Source organism: Planococcus citri, chromosome 1 (genome assembly GCF_950023065.1).
Source record: "Planococcus citri chromosome 1, ihPlaCitr1.1, whole genome shotgun sequence".
Taxonomy (NCBI): domain Eukaryota; kingdom Metazoa; phylum Arthropoda; class Insecta; order Hemiptera; family Pseudococcidae; genus Planococcus; species Planococcus citri.
The window spans coordinates 15,929,485-15,949,886 of NC_088677.1; the positions used below are offsets into that span (position 1 = coordinate 15,929,485).

At 38.6% G+C, this 20,402-nt stretch overlaps 1 protein-coding gene across 3 annotated transcripts in view; it reads left to right on the forward strand.

The window, feature by feature from the left end:
* The window catches only part of Rpb8 (DNA-directed RNA polymerases I, II, and III subunit Rpb8), a 177,917-nt gene that overhangs the window by 108,725 nt on the left and 48,790 nt on the right, over positions 1-20,402 (forward strand). For all 3 annotated transcript variants that reach the window (XM_065368381.1, XM_065368366.1, XM_065368375.1), the window contains one exon: positions 5,512-5,695. In XM_065368381.1, coding sequence (XP_065224453.1) covers positions 5,512-5,695 — 184 coding nt within the window. The remainder of the gene's footprint in view (positions 1-5,511; positions 5,696-20,402) is intronic.

Sequence of the window (20,402 nt, forward strand, 5' to 3'; positions counted from 1 at the left end):
CAGTGTTACCAGCAATGATTCGACATTTTTTCATAATACACGTTACCTCCAACTATTTGCTGATGGTTCTCGTATCGTATTCTTTTCCTTCCTAATTCTTCATGAACTTGCCAGTATCTTCACTGACGTATATATTTATCACATCGAACCCACTTGAAATTACCATTTTTTACGAGTATTTCCCTCATGCGAGAATCCTCCTCACTGGATAAACGCCCCACCGCGCCGCACCCGCTTCGTGTCTTGTCGGCGAGAACAATTAAAAACCAACACCTTTATCTTAATTACCGGTGTTTCGTTGACTGACTGGTCGCCTGTTGTAATGGTAAAATAAATGTTGTTTCAAGTACAACGTTGTCATTTCCTGTACAACGTTCTTTCATTATAATAGTGGTGGGGGAATGAAAGGGAATTGATGAAAAAAAAAGTTGAGTAAAAATCCGGAGAGATAAGTTGAAAAATGGAGATGGTTGCTTAGGGCAATGTCATCGAGGTGCATGGTGTAAAATGAGCCGAAATTTGATGTAGATAGAAGAATATTTCGTGCGAAATTATTCGAAGCAGGGGGAAAGAGGAAAGGCAATAAAATAGTCCAGAAAAGTGAAGGAAAAAATACACGTTATGCAACCTGCATTTATTCAATCGAGAGAGGAGGAGAAGAGGGAGTAGGAAAAACCACATGCCATCGATACCCGTACCGTAGAACCGAGAACGCCAATTCGCCGAATTATTAGTAAACTGTTCGCGGTTGTGTTGGGCAAAGAGCGAGCGAACGAAAGAAGGAAAAAAATTGGTCAATGGCAAATAGCGAATTATTTCAACTGGTTTGGTTCGTATAAAATCGAATGTCAAGTTACGTAATAGGGTTTTTTTCTCTTTCATTCGCGCATTAACACGGTGGTGATTGTTTTCAAGATCGTTGTGCGGCTTTTACACGACGAGAGTAGCGTGTTGCTCGATATTACGATGGCGATCGGTATCGTATTGGATTGGATCGGTTTAGTTTGATTTGTGTTTGGTTTTTTTCACCACCGTAGTGGGTTGATTATTCGTCGTCGGTCAAATTGGCAGAAAGAATCTGACCATAGGTAATACGAAGTGTAGTGAGCCGTGTTGTTATACGGTGGGTGCAACGTTGCAGTATGTCCTTGTGTTGTGTCGTGCAAAATTCGGCGGTATGCGAAAATTTCGCGAATATTTGGCAACGATGCTGGCTTGTGTGAACTGAAGTGATGTGGTAAAACTTGAAATGAACGCTGGTCGGTATACTCGGTCGCGCTTCCGAATGTGATTTATTCAAGAAATAAAATGTCTGCAGACTGGCCGGGTACCGGGGAGGATATTTTTTAAAACCAGCTGAGCCGTGACCACTGGCTGACCTTCATGTTGAACCGTAACCAGCATGAGCAGCGTGTACGCTATTGACGTATATGTGTCTTGTCATGAAGTACCATAGAGTTGAAGAAGAAGTGAGTACGAGTACGAGTAGGTACTGTGTACCGACGACGACGATCGACGATCCGCAGTTGCAAATATTGGCAACGTTGCCACGATGTGCATTTTTTATTGGACGGTATTCCTCGCGCGGATTCGGTTTTTCAAAAGGGAGTTTCGCGTCTAATGATGGCGATGATGATGGTATTTGAATGATGAAGTTTTTGGGATAACCTTGAAGGAGTTCACGATGTAGACGAGTGCTTGGAAGTGATTCTTTGGATGGTGCTGGGAGTGTTTCGTCGTCTTATAGAGTGTGGAGTTGATCGTAGAGGAAGGTGGTGTGGTGAGAAGGTATAAGGGGGTTGTGATTATTGGGGTAAGATGGTCTATTTGACTTTTTTTTGGAGAAGAGATCAATTATTGGCCATCTATGGTAAAGAATCAGCAAATTTTCGAAGAATGTAGTCATTTCATGTGCAGAGTTGAAGGTGTGAGGATCATGTTGAAATTCTCTACTTTGCCCTAAATTTGGAATTCAATTATTCTCGATGCTATTTGATGAACCTTGAAGGTGTCCAATTTCTGAAAAACTGAGAAAAGTCAGTGAATTTTACTCTTCTGCAAAAGCGAGGGTCTCCTGGACAGTACAAGTGTTCTGGTAAATCATCTTTTTTGTTCTTTATGAGCAGTTTCAAAAAAAAGAAGCGGACTCCGCAAGTTTCTCGTGACCTTAAAAATTGCTTTCAATGATATCCATTCATTTTTTAAATTATTCTCATCTTCCCGTCCAATTTTAAATTAAAAATGAACGAGCGAAACATTCGAGTACGTATAATTTTTTTGGTAATCTAATTGTAAAATCGATGAATACTATGGCCTGTTGTTTCTATGTATGTAATATGGGTAGGCTGGTCGACAGATAGGCATATTAGGCATACATTTGTGATACGTAAACTGTACCTACCTATGGTGGAATTACGGCCATCGAATTCATAAACACGTAATTCGGTGTAAGGACGTTGTAATTGATTACCTACGCGCGAACTAATCGATTATCGATTAATTACGTCCCTCCAATCGTCGCAGCAGACATCACCACCACGTCGACTGTCGACTGTCGTTTTAGGGTTTTATCAAATTATCATCGTCTGTAGTCCTCCCCCTTTTTTTTCTGGCTGACCCGAATTAACGAATTGCTACGTTAAGCAATACTACGATGATGGAGAGGAGCGGTGAAGCGGTACAAATACGAGTAGTATAAGCCTGCATAATGGTAACTTGTGCGCGCAAGGTGGCAATAGTATTGCATAAGTTGATATTTTGAAGGGGTTCGTGATGTGCGTTTTTGTACGAATAAAAGTGTGTTGCTGGTAGTGGTATTTTGTCGTTGTAGCCTGATAGAAACAAAGGGGGAAAGTGTGTTGAAATTTTGCGAAAACGACGACGACGACGACGACGACGACGACGCGTTTGGTATTTCGAAAAGTTATATTAAAATATACTAACAAAGGCTTCATTTCGCGAGGAATTTTTCATCGTTACTTACCTACGCGTGTATATTATTTATTTAATCTAAGATGACGGATTTAATAAAAGGTATCCTCGATGTAACCTAAGAACTTGCTTTAATGGAATGTTTGCCCGGGCTCGTCATCGTCTTGTTCGACGAATGAAAATTTCAGCTCTAAAATTACTTTTTCGCTGGATGGATTCCAGCTCGACTGATGAGAAATTCGACGTAGTTATTTGGCCGGGTTTTTTGAAAACGTGAACCTACAATAATGGAATAGAGAAGAAGTGAGAATGGAAATTTGTTTAGTGTCGAGTTGGTTGCTGAGAAATATGGGGTAATTTCCGAGAATACTGATTGAAATATGGTTTGTTGGGGAACGAGGAGTGGAGATTTTTGAAATACGTTGGGGGTTGCAGAAGGAGAAACTGGGGTCTGGTTTTATTGAAATATATCAAAGATAGGTACCTTCCCTTTTCTTCCCATCTGGTGAATTATCCTTGATATGTTGTAAATGCATTACTGTGGTGGATTATCTCCACTCCTCTCTCCTCCACAAAGGTTCGAGGTTTTGACGAAATTTTATGAAGACCACCATTTCGAGTTGGAATTTGTCCAGAACATTTACTAGCCTTGAAAGTGTTTCTGGAGAGAAAGTGTGAGCTCTCAAAGAGCAAGAATTTTCAAAAAAATTGGGGTTTTCTCACTTCAACCCCCTCTCCCCTGCATTGTGGTTTGGGGTTAATGGCTCAGTTTGAGATTCTGCTGCGATCTAGACCCATCAGGATTCAAGACCACTTTTAGGGTTCCGAGCTAAACTGGGTTGAAAGTTTGCAAATGGCTGAATTTTGGATTAAGCTATTTTGTGTTTCAGAAATTTTGTATTTTCCACGCCAATGTTACGCTTTCACGTATTTTTCATTCAATTAGTACGAATATTTCGGTCACAGTGGCCATTTTCAACGAAACTCTTAAAAATTCAGGCTGGTAGGAATTGGAAGGAAAACCACGATTTTTCGTTTTTGGGATATCTTCAGAACTCAATAAAATTTTTCTAGGTGACCATTTTTATTCAAAAGGAGGTACTAAAAAATTCACCAAGTCGAGATTATTCCAACATTTTTTCTAACAATCCCCTTGGTGCATTAGTTTTTAGCTTGGGTGACACTATTTTTCAATTCTTTCAAACAGTGATGAGTAATCGAAAAATATTAATCAAGTTTTTGAGGTAGTCTCATCTTCTTGTGCCTTTCTGCATTTTGTAAGTCGAGAGAAATGTTGTTCCTTTATTCAGGGTGTCTACTGTCTAACAGTCCTTCAGATCCTGAAGGTCAGGAAAAATTTGTCTTTTGGAATGTAGGGTCCGAATTTTAAAATAATTTTATCATTTAATCAAAATTGAGCGAAAAATGAAAACTCAATTTTTCGTTTTTTTAAACGTCAGAATGAGTAGAATATAATAGCAAAAAATTGAGTAAATATTTTGTTAATGAAAATCAATTGATTATTTTCATTGTTTAATGTGTTTTCTCGATTTTTTTTTTTTTTTTTGGAAATTTGATTAAAATGAATAAGGAAGAAGGGGGGGGGGTAATTATCACATTTTCAACTTTTAGAAGGTCCTTCCAAGCCCTTTTTTTCTCAGCTTTCAGATTTTTTTAAACACCCTGTATATTTTAAAAATGACCACGTAGGACGATAAAGGAGAGGTAGAGTTGAACGCCCTAAAATTTTGAAAAATCATATCCCAAAAATTTTTGAAAATTACAAAATACTTACGAAAATTCGCCCAATTCAAGAATCTGCGATCTATGAATTGAGATGAATCCTCGGTATTGGTACGTGAGAGTTTTCGAATGGGCTGTGGAAGGAGTCTTGACTGATCCCAAATTTTTTCAACATTCTGGGGACACTTTACACAATTCTTTTATAGGTGAAAAAAAATCTAAGAGGCTGAAATATGTTTGGAAATGAATGATACCCTGATTTTTCAAATTTTGTAGCATTTGAATCCCTCCCTAGTCCCTTCCCCCTCACTATTCATCGTGAGTCTTGAATTTTCTACTGTCTTCAGATTTTTCGATGCTTTCATAAATTTTAGAGCACGTAAGCCTCTTCAAATGTGTTTTATGAGGTCCGAATGACTGTGTAAGGTTTGATTTTTTTAGAGGGGGGGGGGGTGGAGTTGATCGAAAAAGTCAGTGTGATGCCTGAAAAAATGACTGAAGTACAGATTTTCTAAATTTCTGGAGCATTTGACCCTCTTCTTCTCCTTCAGTTTCTCTTAAGATCCTGGTATCAAAAGTATTGGAATTGACCCTCCCCTCCTCTATTTTAGTGAGTTGATAGTTTGAAAATCAAAAAATGAAAAAAAAAATTGAGAATTTTATTTTTCGAACACTCCTACCTCCCTCTCCCGTCTCATTAGCAATTTGAGTCATCCGTTTTCTGCACCAAATTCATTCACTTGCCCTACATTCATTTTTGATAATTTTGAATACGTATTCTCGTGACTTGTTCTCTGTCGTACTAATTTTTATATGTTTTTTTTCTTCGTGTTTCAGGTGATAAATTTCGTCTGGTATTGGCCCTCACATTGAGAGAAGATGGATACCCAGACACCGGAGAATATAATCCGATTGAATTGGAACAACCTTCGAGAGCAGATAGTTTCGAATATATCATGTATGGAAAAATATACAGAATCGAAGGAAACGAGAATGCACGTGAACCGAACAAAAACAAACTGTAAGTAATTTTCATATTTCACTTTGAGATTACTTATCTATAATTTAAGGATAAAGATATAAATAATAACAACGCTGGCTGATGATTGTAAGTGCGACGATGCTCAGAAGAAGAGGTCCAGAGGTGATGAGTAACAATGTATTTTTCAGAAAAACTTTCAAAATTAATTTTTCGTGTTTTTCAAAAAAAAAAAAAAAAAAAAATCCAAGTTTGCAAGTTATTTGAAGGAAATAAGTATTATGATATTCGTTCACAGGGGAAAAAATCTGTTTGAAATTTTTTTCAATCACCAAATTTTGACAATTTGAGTCACTTTGAGACTCGAGTATGGCGCACAGTGGGATGTGCAAATATTTAGGAGGAAAAAAATCGAGAAATCGAAAAAAACGAACTGCACTAACATGACCAAAACTCAATCCCAACGTGTACTATAACCCTCAAATGATTTGCTTTGACTTGTGCTGGCAGTTCGAACGCACGTTGTGTCGGTATAGCAGCATGTTGAATAGAAGTACCTGGTTTCGCAACAAGATGCACTTGTTTAAACATACGTGAATTTTCGTGACATAGGCGTTGATGTTGATACCGTTGATGTTTTCTTGAAGCATTTTTAACGTAGATTTCAAAAATATGCTTGTTTTTTAGTTTTGATGTTCCATAGGCCGAGTAATCTTTAATTAAAGTCAGTACATTTTACTATGTAATTTCAACATAAACTTCAAATTTTGAAAAAAGCCTTGATGTATCCTGAAAAACTATTTTCACGAAAAGTACCACTGAAATGTGTACTTTTACATGGTTTTATCAATTTTTGCTACAACTCGCAACATTGGGCAAAAACAAGAAAAATACAACTAAAACTGATGTATTATTGCTACGAATCATCAATTTTTTGAAAATAAGGGTTTGGTGGGTAAAAATTGGCACTCTAAAGGCCAGGAGGCTACCTAAAACGAGCATAATTCAAAAAAAAAAAAAAGTTTCCAGTAGTACCTACCTACTAATACAGTCAAATATAGATTTCACCTGGAATTAATTGGGGGAAACATTTTTTTACACCAAAATTCTCGGGATAGTGTCCTAAATGACATACTAAAACCCACCCAAAATCCGCGTGGAGCTTCTCCCCCCAGACCCACATTTGTGCCACCTAGCACAGTTTTTCGCGATTTTCTCGCGAGGAGTTGATTTTACGTCAAAAGTAGCTTTATTTTTGTGTTCTACGTCAAATTTCCGATCTAGTGATATATCAACTGTCCTTCTACCCCTAAGGGGGTGGGGCTAGAACCATTCAAATAAGGGGGTTTCCTGAAAAATACCTAAAGGCTATAGGCGCCTAAAAGGGGTGAAATGGTCCCGAAAGCGTTCGAGTTGATATTAGCATGAAAGATGGGTACCATTGAGAAACTTCCACGTGAAAAATTTCAGATCCACATCCTCTCCCTTAATTTCAATAATACTTTTCTCAGCCCCATTTTAACCGATTTTGAAAATTTTTCAGTATGTTATGTATATCCTTAGTAGGAAGTTTCTCAATGGTACCCATCTTCCATGCTAATATCAACTCGAACGCTTTCGGGGACCATTTCACCCCTCTAAGGCGCCTATAGCCTTATGCATTTTTCAGGAAACCTCCCTTATTTTTGAATGGTTCTAGCCCCACTCCCCTTGGAGGTAGAAGGACAGTTGATATATCACTAGATCGGAAATTTGACGTAGAACACAAAAATAAAGCTACTTTTGACGTAAAATCAACTCCTCGCGAGAAAATCGCGAAAAACTGTGCTAGGTGGCACAAATGTGGGTCTGGGGGGAGAAGCTCCACGCGGATTTAAGGTGGGTTGTAGTATGTCATTTAGGACACCATCCTGAGAATTTTGGCATAAAAAAAATATTTCCCCAATTTATTCCGAGTTGAGTTCTCATATGAGCTAATTTGACTAGATTATACAGACATCCACCAATTTTCAAAATTTTGAGTTTTTACCCCCTCCCCCTACCTTCCCTTTGGGGTTTTGAGTAAAAATACCTTCAAAATCGTGTTCAGCGCATCAAAAAACCTAGATTTAGACACCCCACATGAAAATGTTCAAAATTTTGAGTTTTTACCCCCTCCCCCACCTCCCCTTTGGGGTTTTGAGTAAAAATACCTTCAAAACCGTGTTCAGCGCATCAAAAAACCTAGATTTAGACACCCCACATGAAAATGTTCAAAATTTTGAGTTTTTACCCCCTCCCCCACCTCCCCTTTGGGGTTTTGAGTAAAAATACCTTCAAAATCGTGTTCAGCGCATCAAAAAACCTAGATTTAGACACCCCACATGAAAATGTTCAAAATTTTGAGTTTTTACCCCCTCCCCCTACCTCCCCTTTGGGGTTTTGAGTAAAAATACCTTCAAAATCGTGTTCAGCGCATCAAAAAACCCCTATACCCCAACTTTCAATTTTTTTCCTTCTAAATATTTTCACATCCCACTGTGTGGCGCTAGCTTCGAAAATAATATGTCATCATTCGGCGTCGTTATTCAATTTTTAGTATAGAGAATTCGTATACTTTATTAGATAGTGTTGTAATTTATGATTGTATTACATACTTACATAATTCGAGGAATTTTTTGTAATTTATAAATATTTACCGAATTGCAAATTTGTTCGATTTTAAGTAACTATAGTTTAGTACTACGAACATTTTCCGTAAGATAGCATTAGTGTTTAGCTTACTGGTGGTCGTCAGATAGCTACAGCAGCGTTATCTGTACGACGTTTACATTGTATACCGTGTTCGAAACACTTCCATGCTTCACGAGATTCTAACTGTAGAGCGCAGCACGCTCGTTGATATGGCAATTTTTCAACGAGAGATGGAAAATTTTTCATTTCGCAATTTTTTAAAAACATCCTACGTGTAGGTAATGGTGCCGAATAAACGAACGTACCGTATCACGTGCGTATAAATATTTTCAAAAAATTACACGTTTAGCTGGGGTGATGATGATGAAGTAATACTATTTATTTTAATTTCGAAGCCAAGTTTTTTGTTCTTCGTCTCTTTCTCGAATAGAGAGATGTTGTGTCGGTCAAGGTTGCTGAAATTCGCATCTCGCATGCGTCTAAATGTTTTCGTACAATGAGTATATAGGATGTAGAATTACGCTGAAAAAGCTCGTCGATGCGAAGTTGATGTATTTTATTTTATATGTATAGGTTCGTATATGAAACGATTACTGCAGTATTTTATCGATGAAATGTATCGCGAATTTTTATGCTGGTCTATAGGTGAAGTTTTCCAATGTATTATTTTTAAGAGACGAAGGTCACTTTTATTTTAGATATTGTACTTAGTTCTATAGGTAATAAGTGATAAGGGGAAGGGGGGTGTTGGAATTCGATTGCTTTGACTGGATTCAAAGATCAAAGTGCTTAAAAATTGCATTAAAGTTACTTATTGTGATATTGCGATTTGATTAGGTCGTTCAAGTCATAAATTGGGAATTTTCCCATGGCTTTTTTTTTTTTTTGAAATCAATGGGAAGTATTAGTTTTTCAAAAAAAAAAGACACGAAATTCAATTTCATAAAAACACCTACCTCAATTTCGAATCTATTGCTTTGGAACGACGAAAATGAATTCTCCACCTCCCTTCCTCACCTTGCTTGAGATGAATTCCAATTCTCATTGCCTTTGAGGCTTCCAGCTTTTGAAAATTGATGATTAAAAAAAAAAACTGGGAAATGAATTCATCGTACGATTATACGATAACGTGATGAGTTAGTCGAGCAGCGAGCGGATTTACTCGCAGTGCTATGTATTTTTAGGTTACATGTTAATAAAATTGCATACACGTCGGTATTAAGGCGATATTGTTTTGTAATGCTGAAACCTTATATGTTTGCAAAGGTTATTATGGTGTAGAAAAGCTGTTAAGAATAGTGGATATTTTCTTTTTCTTTTTTTTTTCCAACAAATTAGAAACCATGTAACTTGAAATTATTGTTAGGTCTTCAAACACGAGTGTAGAAAATCTTCTCAACTTTATAGTGCCCCCTCTCTTTTTTTTTTTTTTTTTGAATATTTCGTGTTTTTTTTTCTCGAAAAAAGTACATATTTTTAGGTACTTGGACTTGTATCAGAACAGAATGTATTGAAGAAAAACTACGAAAATTGGAAGGATCAATTTTGACCTCGAGAATTTCCAAAAAAAAAAGAAGAGGAAATTTTTCCACGATGAAGAAGAAGAAAATTTCGACATCTGAATGTTGCTGCAGTGCATTAAACGGAATAGTCAGCAGAAGACCGCTATCTAGTTTGAGGCTGGGAACCACGCTGAGTTCACTTGTTTTTTGATATCGCAGTGAACACAGCTGGTGGTATCTCAGCTCCATTCTAGAGATTTAACTTAGGCGGATACGAAACGCCTCTCTATGTTGAGAGAGAGAAGACTGAAGAGAAGAAGAATCAGGATGCTTTGGCAAATCGACGAGGAAGAAGAAGACGACGCGAACGGTAGGTTTTGTTTTTTCGTGGCATAATTTCAAAAACCATCGCCACATCGGATCAGCTGATCGTAGATGTACATACTTTTCTCGCTCTTGCAAACTCGTTCGTCCTTGATGAGGCGAAACGATGTTTACATTTTTCGTCGATGATTTTTCAGCGTTGCTTAATTACTATGTATAGTACACACTACACACGATGTATAACATTGTGTGGTGAGTATGGTTGAGTGAGAGGTGTGTGTGTATTTTTTTTTCTCATCTTACCTTAGGTACCTGTAATTGGCAACGTAGCGTGTGTAATTTTCGTGTAGTTTTTTTTCAAGGTTACTCGGACGTATTGATGTTGAGATAGATATACGTTGTGGAAGGGGTTTTTTATCTGGTCGGTGGGTTGTTAATTTGAGAATTTTCGGAGCTCGGATTTGATTCGAGTGGTTGAGAAATTTTTTCAAAGATTGAATTGAGGTTGATCGCGAAAAAAAGTTGAGGATTTTGACCAAGCTCAGAGAAGATTTTCGTTTTGAGTTGAAAATCACTCTGAAAAAATTGCACCTTACCTTCGAAGGTGCCTCTCGACAGGAGATATGGATCTTTGATGAGTGAATAGTTTTGAAAAATTGGTGTTTTTTCGCTTCAGCCCCTACCCAACCTGTTTGGGGGAGGGAATGGCCCAGTTCCAAGATGGTTCTGAGATTCTGAGTCGACTTGAGCCATTTCCATCCAGATCCAAAAACACTTTTAGGGTTCGACTGAATCAATTATTTGAGGGTTAATTCTTATTTCTTGATTTGAAAATATTTTTTTCGTATTATTCATGTTAAAACATGGAAAAGTATGTTTCTGAAATTGGGAAAATATTTTGGAATGCAGGGGTACCAATTTTAAAGTCATTCGTGACAATTTCAAAAAATCTTTTGATTAAAAATTGAGTAAAATTATCTAAATTTTTTCGATTTTTTAAAAATTGGTATCAATGTCCAAAAAATGAGCACTCCTGTATTCCAGAATATTTATTTGGTTTTGAAAATGATATCTTTCCATGTTTTGGTGTCGTTAGTGCGAAAAATTTGGGGAAAAATATTTTCCAAGCACGAACTGATCCTTCAATAGGCTATTTACATATTTTCAACCCCTTGGTAGAACTCTAAATGGCCTTGGATTTTGATATCAATGACCTAGGTGGACTCAAAATGTCAAATAATATGTTTTTGGAACTGGTCCTGTTTTCTAAAGCAGGTTAGGTAGATATTAAAGCGAAAAGAATCACAATTTTTTCGAAATTTTTTTTAGTTTGAGCACTCATATCCCTCCTTTTCGGGACACCTACCGAGCTGAAATTTCTTCTGAGCGATTTTCAACCAGAAATTAAGTTTTCCACCGAATTTGATCAAGATTCTCAGGCATTTTTTCATTTTTACGATTCGCTTCAATGCACCTTGAGATTGGTTTACTGAAAAAAAAAAAAAAAAAAAATTACGAAAATTAATGAGGGAGTTTTCTTTCAACGGGAAACTACCCTGAGAATTGTTGGAGTCCCCTGACCGTTCAGGGAGCTGAGCCAAGGGTCCTCCTAGTGGGGTCATTTTTAAAACAAAGTGGGTCTGATCAATTTTGGGTTGTGTATCTTGCGCAATACCTGAGGTAGAAGATGATCAGTTTGTTATCTCAGAAACTAGGTTACTCGTTAGATCTTATAAATAATATTGGCCCAGATACCTCGTATCTTCTTTATTCATCTCTATCGAACTTCGGGATTCGATAAATTGAGTGTACTTTTGGTATGTCCCTCAGTTTTCCTATCGTATGTATTACTCGTGAAACTTCTAACGATGTATTTAGCAAGCATACGTACAATTTATCTGCAACAAAGTCTGGCAAAGTCCCCACGGGACACCTTGTATGTATTATCCATTGGTGTTCGAACAACGCATTCTGTTTCGATCAAACTATAAGTACCTAGCTGGTTGAAATTCGCCGGCGAATGGAAAACTATACGCTAACATGTCGCACAACTGATATCAAGTGTGCTGGTGGGAGGGGTAGAAGGGGGTTCTGTGTCACATTAGAGGCAGACGCTCCATAAAATACGAGTACCTATAACATCAAGATGCGATGTTCAGCTGACGACGGCGACGACGATGAAGACGATGAATTGCACAACACGTGTAAAAAGTAGGCTAACGAATCTGAATAAGGAAATTCGTAACTGCGGAGGCATAAAAAGAAGTTGAAAAAAAAAGAAAGAAATAAAGACGCGGTGCAAGTTGGAAGAAGAAGAAGAAGAAGGTTGGAGGAGGACGATATAACGACGAAGAGCTGCGATGGATACTTAAGTCAGCAAATCTGCGTGTTTGGAGGAGAAATATTCGTACTCGTATACGCTAAAACACGGTGTAATGGTCGCGAAATGCTGCTGGCCTATTCACGAAATGAAACGAACGAATGCGAGGAAGAAGGCGAAGAGAAGCGAGAAAAAAAAGCGCTAGGTACTGCATTGCGCATTATTGATTGTTCCATTTTCCACGGTTGAATTTCCACGGCCAGTCTGATAAAATGTTTTACTGCATCATTTAACAATGGGAAGAAGACCGCAGGCGAGTCGAGAATACAGAGCATATAGGCATCGAAGAAGAGAAGCTGGATTGATGTGTAAGCGAATGCCACGAAATATTACACTAGAAGATGGTCTGTTTGTTGATGGTCGTCGTCGTATTATTGGCGAATTGCGAATATGAAAATTCAACCGTGTAATGATCGCAATCGATCGAAGAAACACGAAGAGATGGATGGAGGGAAGAAAGGAGTCGTGTGAATTATGAATTTTTTCATCGCGTATAGAATTCTTGGTTGGTGTCGTCGAGCGAAGTATATAATTCGTGAAATTTTTCCTCTCTTGTACGCATAGAGAGTGAGAGAGAGAACCGGTTGGGTAGAGCGTACAAGTGGGCATAATACGTACGAGTAAAATCTCGATGGCGTAAAATGTATGCCAGCAGCTCGCGGTTATCGTACTGTACGTAGCTGAGAGACCCCCCCCTCTCGCACTCTTGTGTCTTTGTGGCTCATATATCGCGCCAATGTGATGAAAAAAAATTAAAATTTACGATTCGTACACGAAAGATGCATTACTCGCGTGTACGTAGACAGAGGAAGACGAAGAGAAAATGAGTGAAAGACGAACGTAATCGCCAGACACATTTTACGATTAGCCAAGTCGTGAATCTAGAGTAGGCATGTACAAGTCAGAGTAACCTCGAAATCGCTATATTCTATAGCAGGTGCAGTGCAACCAACTCGAGCACGCTTATATTGTCCCGAAATGCATGTTCGCGACCTTCGAAATGAATAATAATTACACGCGTGTGTATGTAAGTATTTTGAAGCCAAATTCGCGTTGACGTGAAATCTCAGTCGAGTCGGAACACCTGATTTGTACCGCGAATGGCGGTTTTAAAAAATTACTTATTAGCTCTCGAGAGTTTGCGTAATAAGAAAACGCACGCGATTTTCAGATCGAGCTGGCAAATTTAATTGCGTAATTTTTTGTACTGTTCAATGTCAGGATTTTGGTGGTGGTAATATTTTGAAATGGAAAAGTGTCTTCGGATAAGTCAAGGTTGAAAACCAGCGAAGTTGAAATAAGAAAAAAACGATCGAAATATGAAATTGGAGAAGTGGGAGTAGGTGCTTATGCTCTTTGTTTTCACGATTCTTCGAATTCATACGTTCTATGAATTTTTGATTGCTTGCGAAAGAAATCACGCTGATTTCAAAATTTGGTTTTTTAGGTAGCATTTTTGGATTGTAAATTTTTGAGGTGTATTGGAAGTCAGGAAAATGGGTTCATTTGATTCATTTATTGAACTTTTTTTGACGAAATGAACATGTCTATGTGTGCCAATTGTGGTGGATTTCAAAAAAAAAGGAGTCGATGAATTTCTACCAAATTCAGTGAAGACCTTCATTTTTGAATCGAAACCCCTTAAGAATTTTTTTTCAGCTCTGTAGGTGTTCCAGAAGGGAAATATAGGTCCTCGAAAAAAGTATATTTTCAAAAAAATTGTGGTTTTTACCTCTTACCCCTTCCTAATCTGTTTTGAGAGAAATGGTCCACACACCCCCCCCCCCCAATGGTGTTTGGGGTTCTGTGTCGACCTAGACTATTTTTGTCTAAATTTAGGGTCTTTTTAGAGTTCTGCCGGAGGGGGAGGGGGGTTGAAAATTTACAAATCGCTCATTTTACCGAGAGATAGTATTTGGGGAACTTGGGAAATATTTTGAAATTTGGTAGTGCCAATTTTTTGGTCGTAATTGCCAATTTAAAAAAATTTTCATGAGTGCTCCGCATTTTTTTTGATTTTTTGAAATCGCTGTAGATGATCATAAAGTGGACACCCCTCTATTCCAAAATGTGTCACCGCATACGGAAAGGGGGCACGCGACCCAAAAATGGATTTTTTTTAAATGATTGATTTTTATGTGAAATTCATCGTAGAATCCGATGGAACCATTGTTGAGACCGGATTTTTACTCTGAATGGGTGAAAAATGGTTCTAAAGTGAGGTACCTCAAAATTTACTACTCACAAAAGTCGAAAAATGGCGCAAAAAATCTGAAAAAATTAGTAAAAAATGAAAATTGTATAAAACCTCACGACTTTAATAAGAAATAAGTGAAAAAAATCGTAAAAAATTTTTTGACCCATGCGGGTCTCGAACCTGGTACCTCTGGGGTGATGGTCTGTCGCTATGACACCTAGCCACCGAGAATGATTTGGAAAACTTGCTTTCTAATAGTATTGAACTGATTTTAATGTTAAACTACATAAAAAATACGACAAGAACCGAAAAATATCGCCATAATTAAAAAATATCGCCATAATCGGCCGCAAAAGATTTTTTTCTATCAAAACTAAAAACTAATAACTTGATAATATCAACTGAATAATCCCGAAAAGTTCACAAAGAGACTACCAAGAGTGTGTCTTAAACATACCATCCTAATATTTCTAAAATTACAACGGGAAAATTCAAAAACAACTTCAAAAACTTTAAACGCATTTTTCTCAAAAACTCGTTTTTGGGCGCGTGCCCCCTTTCCGTATGCGGTGACACAAATATTCCTCCAGTTTCGTAGGTAAATATTTTCAAGACACGAATTTACTCTCAAAAAAGCGATTTTCAAATTTCCAACCCCTCAGTGAAACCCTGAAAGTGATCTTGGATTTTTATGGCAAAGGTCTACTAGATCGGCGCAGAATATCAAATGCTTAGTATCATTTGAAACTGGGTCATTCCCCCTCCCCTCCCCCCGTCCCCAAAAAAAAAACGTTGAATAGCAGCTATAGAGCGAAAAAGCCACGATTTTTTCAAATATTCCTCCTTGTTGACAATTCATATCTCCTCTTCAGGGACACATCCGGAGGTGAATTTTTCTTCTGTGAGACTTTCAGCTCAGAGAGAAGGCCGACTTCGCTGAATTTGGTCAAAATCCTCCGACGTTTTGTTTCATGATCCACCCCAATATGGGCCATACTGATGCATTTGCTTGAAAACAACCCGAATCAAGCAACAAACTCAATAAAAATTGTCATTATAACAGTTTGAAAAATGTTTTACTAAGAGTTTTGAGGTTCTGATTCATAAATGCTTCAATTCTGAACCTTCACCCCCTCCCTCCCTCCCTCCCTCCCTCCCAATGAAAGAGAAATAATTTTGCTGAAAATTGCGAAGAAAAGACGTTGGAATTTGGGCCCCTTCAAGTACGTTTTCCTGTTTGACAAAATCCAAACGTTTTGAAATGGTGGTTTCAAAAATTCGGGGAAATTTTGTTCAAAATTTCAGTGAAATTACATTTGAATTATAAAACGAAGATCTGAGCCCTTCATTTGCTCACCTTCCTCCCTCCCTAAAAAAGAGGAACAATTTTGCTGAAAATTGCGAAGAAAAGACGTAGAAATTTGGGCCCTTAAAATACGTTTTCCTGTTTGACAAAGTCCAAACGTTTTGAAATAATGGTTTTTAAAATTCAGAGAAATTTCGTTTTCGTTCAAAATTTCAGTGAAATTAAGACTTTTGAGATGGATATTGTTACGAAGGGTGTTTCAAAATCATTTTTTTTTCAAAAGTGTTTGACGCTTTTTTACTCAGAATTTTCAAAAAATATGTCCTATTTGCTGAAATTGTCAAAAAATTCCCTCTTTTATGTCTAAAATTCCCAAAAAGTCTTGCTTGATTTCCAAAAGGTTGCAGACTAGTTTCACTTCTCTGGTGAAAATTTGGAAAGGAATATTTTTTTTACAGGTGACTGCCAAAAAAGCCTGATTTTTGCTGAAATTGTATAATTGTCAAAGTTAATTTTTTTTTACATTTCTGATTGAAATTTTTTGTTTTTTTAAGTGTTTTGTTCACATCTTGTAACTCTTTTGGTTGCTTTTTGGACACTTTTTTGGCTACCAGTGTTATTTTTTTGAAAAAAAAATTGAATACGAGTCATAAAACTCGAGAAATTATTCCATTCGTTTACTCGAATGAAGAAAAACGCCACTAAAAATGTCCCATCGTATTGAAATTAGCCTCCACACAAGTTCTCAAATTGCGAAAAAGCTCTCTCTATCTTGTTGGAACGGAATGGAAATCGACCACATATGTGTCGTGGTCGTGGTGTAAAATCTAATCATATTTTTCCCATATTTCGTCGTAATCTCATTGGTGACCGCCGGGTCGATTCTACTCGTTCGTATGTATGTACTTACAAACTATACGAATGTATGTATGTACACATAGTATAGAAAACCGCAGCCCAGCAATATGCCAACGTGAGGAGGAAACCGCCGCTCGTCCGTCTCTAAAACAAATACTGTACATCGTGTTGGCGACCAGGCTATTAAAAGAGAATAATAATTCGACGATCCGTATCCGGATACTAATATCCGCTTAATGGCTTAGCATTATATTTCGGAATTGTTTCGAAATCGTGTACTCTACTCGTACATACATATAACGGACGAGCCATCGAAAATGCTATACCGCATCGCGTACCTATACGTAGGGTAAAGTAAAGTACGAGTACTTGACGTTGTCGAATTGAAAATTTAAGCCAACTGGATCGTCGACTCGTCGTGCGGATGCGATGTGCAAATTGCACAAACCCAACGACGACATGGTCGTATCGTCTCGAGCCCGCGATCCGCGAATTTGGCACGAGACGAAATGTCACAAGGACGTGTTACTATATAAGCTAAATACGTAGTTGTATTGTACTGTATAGATGAGGTACCGTACGCACCTCGCGAAATGATCTAGTAAAGGCCGTGCCAGGCTACCTTGCAATAATACGCGGCTGAAAATTAGTCGAGTACGATAATTGCATAAAAACATTGGCCTGCATCGTCTCTGAGTAAAGGGCGAGCGACTTCCTGCATCGCGTTCCAATCAGTTGCTCGAGCGAGCGTTTTGCAATCAGTGAGCCGTAAAATACGCGAGACAATTTGTCGAAAATTAACGAAGAAATTAAAACGTGTCAACGCGCCGCGCTGCTCGGTGAAATGTCAACTCAGACTCGACGTGGTAATTAAAAACAAAATCGTCGTTTCTGAAAAGGGGGCCGCGGCCGCTGTGTAATTCACGCTCCAGTCGTCTCTCTGGAGCTGTCGAAAGGTACGAGATAAGGGAAAGCTGTAGTACGAGCGATGTCGTTCGTTCGGTTCTTATTCATTGAATAGAAACCGAAAAATTTCGCGCCACGATGCGAGGCCAGGCAAGGCAAGGCGAGATGAGATGAAAAAAATTTTCATCCGCCGGAGGAGTCGCAACAATAACAACAACAGCATCACCAGAGCACAGAGATGGAGTCCCAAGCATCGTGTATAGAAAGTGAACGTGACGAAGTAGGATTGACATTCGCGCGACAGTACAATATCTCAATGAATTGGAAGAGAAAAAAATAACTCGAAACGATCAATTTCACTTTTCTCCTCCCTCCCTCTCGGTTACGACTTTGTTTCTCGTTGGATGGCGAATCGATTAAATGTTTATAAATTGAACCGAGAGTATGGTCGATTGTGTTACTATTTATAGATAGCCTCGGACTCGGATGAACCTCTCGTAAACCCGAATCCGATCCGATCACAATAAATCTTGACCTAGGCCTCAAAAAACATAGGTACCGAGATTGAGCCAGCCTGAGGCAAATCCTATACACCGAACTGGTATACTCGTATCTATCGGGAGAATCCAACGACCTGCAGAAATAAATGTACCTGGTGCATCGCGATCCAGAGCCATCTGATGGCCGCAGCACGACGACGACGACGACGATGCCAGCAATAGTAGAACGCGCCGCGAATTATTCCCGCAACCAAAAAGCACCGCGTCGATCAGTTTTTTTTTTCATTCGCTTACTCCACTTCTGGGCCAAAACTCGGTCAACACTTTCCATTTTCCTTAACACCGCAACCGGTTTGAAAATCTGATAAAATTTAACGTCGTCCTACGACAGGACAAGGTAGAGGTACCTCACCTTCTCTGTAGTATGTTGTGTGTCTCATGTGCGCATCTGTTCGGGTTCGGTTCACCGAATACCCATGTGTGATGTGATGCTCGTTTGTGCCCCCACGACGACGATGATGACGACGAAGACTCAATCTTTGGTACCAATGCGACGTTCTCGTCAATCGCACCTCATTCGGCCGATTGAAATATTATTTATTTTTTTGTCGATTCTAGGTCGATCCGAACGAGTAGTTTTGTTCTTTTATTATTCCGACGCATCCTTATTGGAGACAGCGTTCGTCCTCGATTCTCTTTCTAATACGTATAATGCGTCAATTTGCTCGTTTTTTTCTCTCTGTAGTTATTTCTTTATTTCCCTGTCTTTCTTTGTTGTATGGTTGGAGTGCAAAAAAATGGCTTTTTGAATGGTTTCTGGTACATCTTTGACTCTTTGTGCAATGTGTCCTAAAATAATATTGTGTATCTGAGTGTTGTGAAGATGTAGGAAAAAGGTGCTATATGAGATGCTCTGAAAACATTTCAATTCCGTATAAGAGTTGATCTCATTGATTTTCATTTCTGTAATTTGCTAACATTTTCATCAAGTATCAATGGGTTTGAAAAAATCTTCAGTCAATTGGAAATTTTTGGCTAATTACTGCTTGGTAAATTTCGTATAATTACTAGTAATATTTTGTAGTAGTTTTTGGTAAATTACTAGTTTACTGGTTATCTTCAAGTCCAATGAATTGATCTTTTGTAAGTCAATGCTTCACTGGCGAAGACTGAGAATGGTCTCCCTCCCTGTTCTGGCAGTTCGCAGGGCCATTCTTCCAACATCAGGGCCTGCTTGAGCCAGTCTCTAGTGTCGTTGTGTCTAGGACACCTCCACACGATGTGAGGAGTATCACATCTCAAGCAGGTAGAGGAGTCCCTCTTCTTGGGCTTTTTGAATAGGTATTGGCCTATGTCCCCGTGCTCCGTCAGCAACTGCGTCACGTACATATTGACTACCAGTCCATTATGGAGTCTATCCCTGATGCTGAGTATGAATTTGTCTAGTCTTATGCGCTCCATAGTCTGTCCAGTCCACCTGCCATTTATCAACTGTGAGGTTGAGTAAATACTCTTTTCACTTTCTCTCAATGGCCTTTGGTGTGGCAGCTGGCAGTAGCGTGTACTGTCTTCACCAGTCTATTTCCAGTTTGATTTGCATGATGCCAGCGATGACATGGCAGGACTCATGACAAAACTGCCTGTACTCACCAATGATGGTCATTAACACCTTTCATTGATTGGATCGTAGCGCATCACGGTTTCCTTTAACCAAGTCCCTGGGCCAGCAGGCCACTCTTGTTCCCTCTACCTTGCCTTGAATGAACAAGGACTCTATTCGGAGTCAACGAACATGTGTTGCACTCTGGCGGTGAAATGCATGAAACACATGTTATCATGCTGAAAGGGGGACATTTCCATACTCACGCACGCTTTCACACGCGCACACACGACTTGTCGAGATGCGAATGAATGTGATTCTCTGCAAAAAGTCCCCCTTTCAGCAAGTCGATGGTGGCGCCACCACGACTTGTGGCATACCCAAAATATTTGAGGATTCTGCTTAGTATCACTGCAAAGTGCCAACAGCCTCTTCTTGACACCAATTTCCCCTAGGATGGCCACATTAGTGCTTTTCTCCATCTATGCGATCCCAAGCATTCT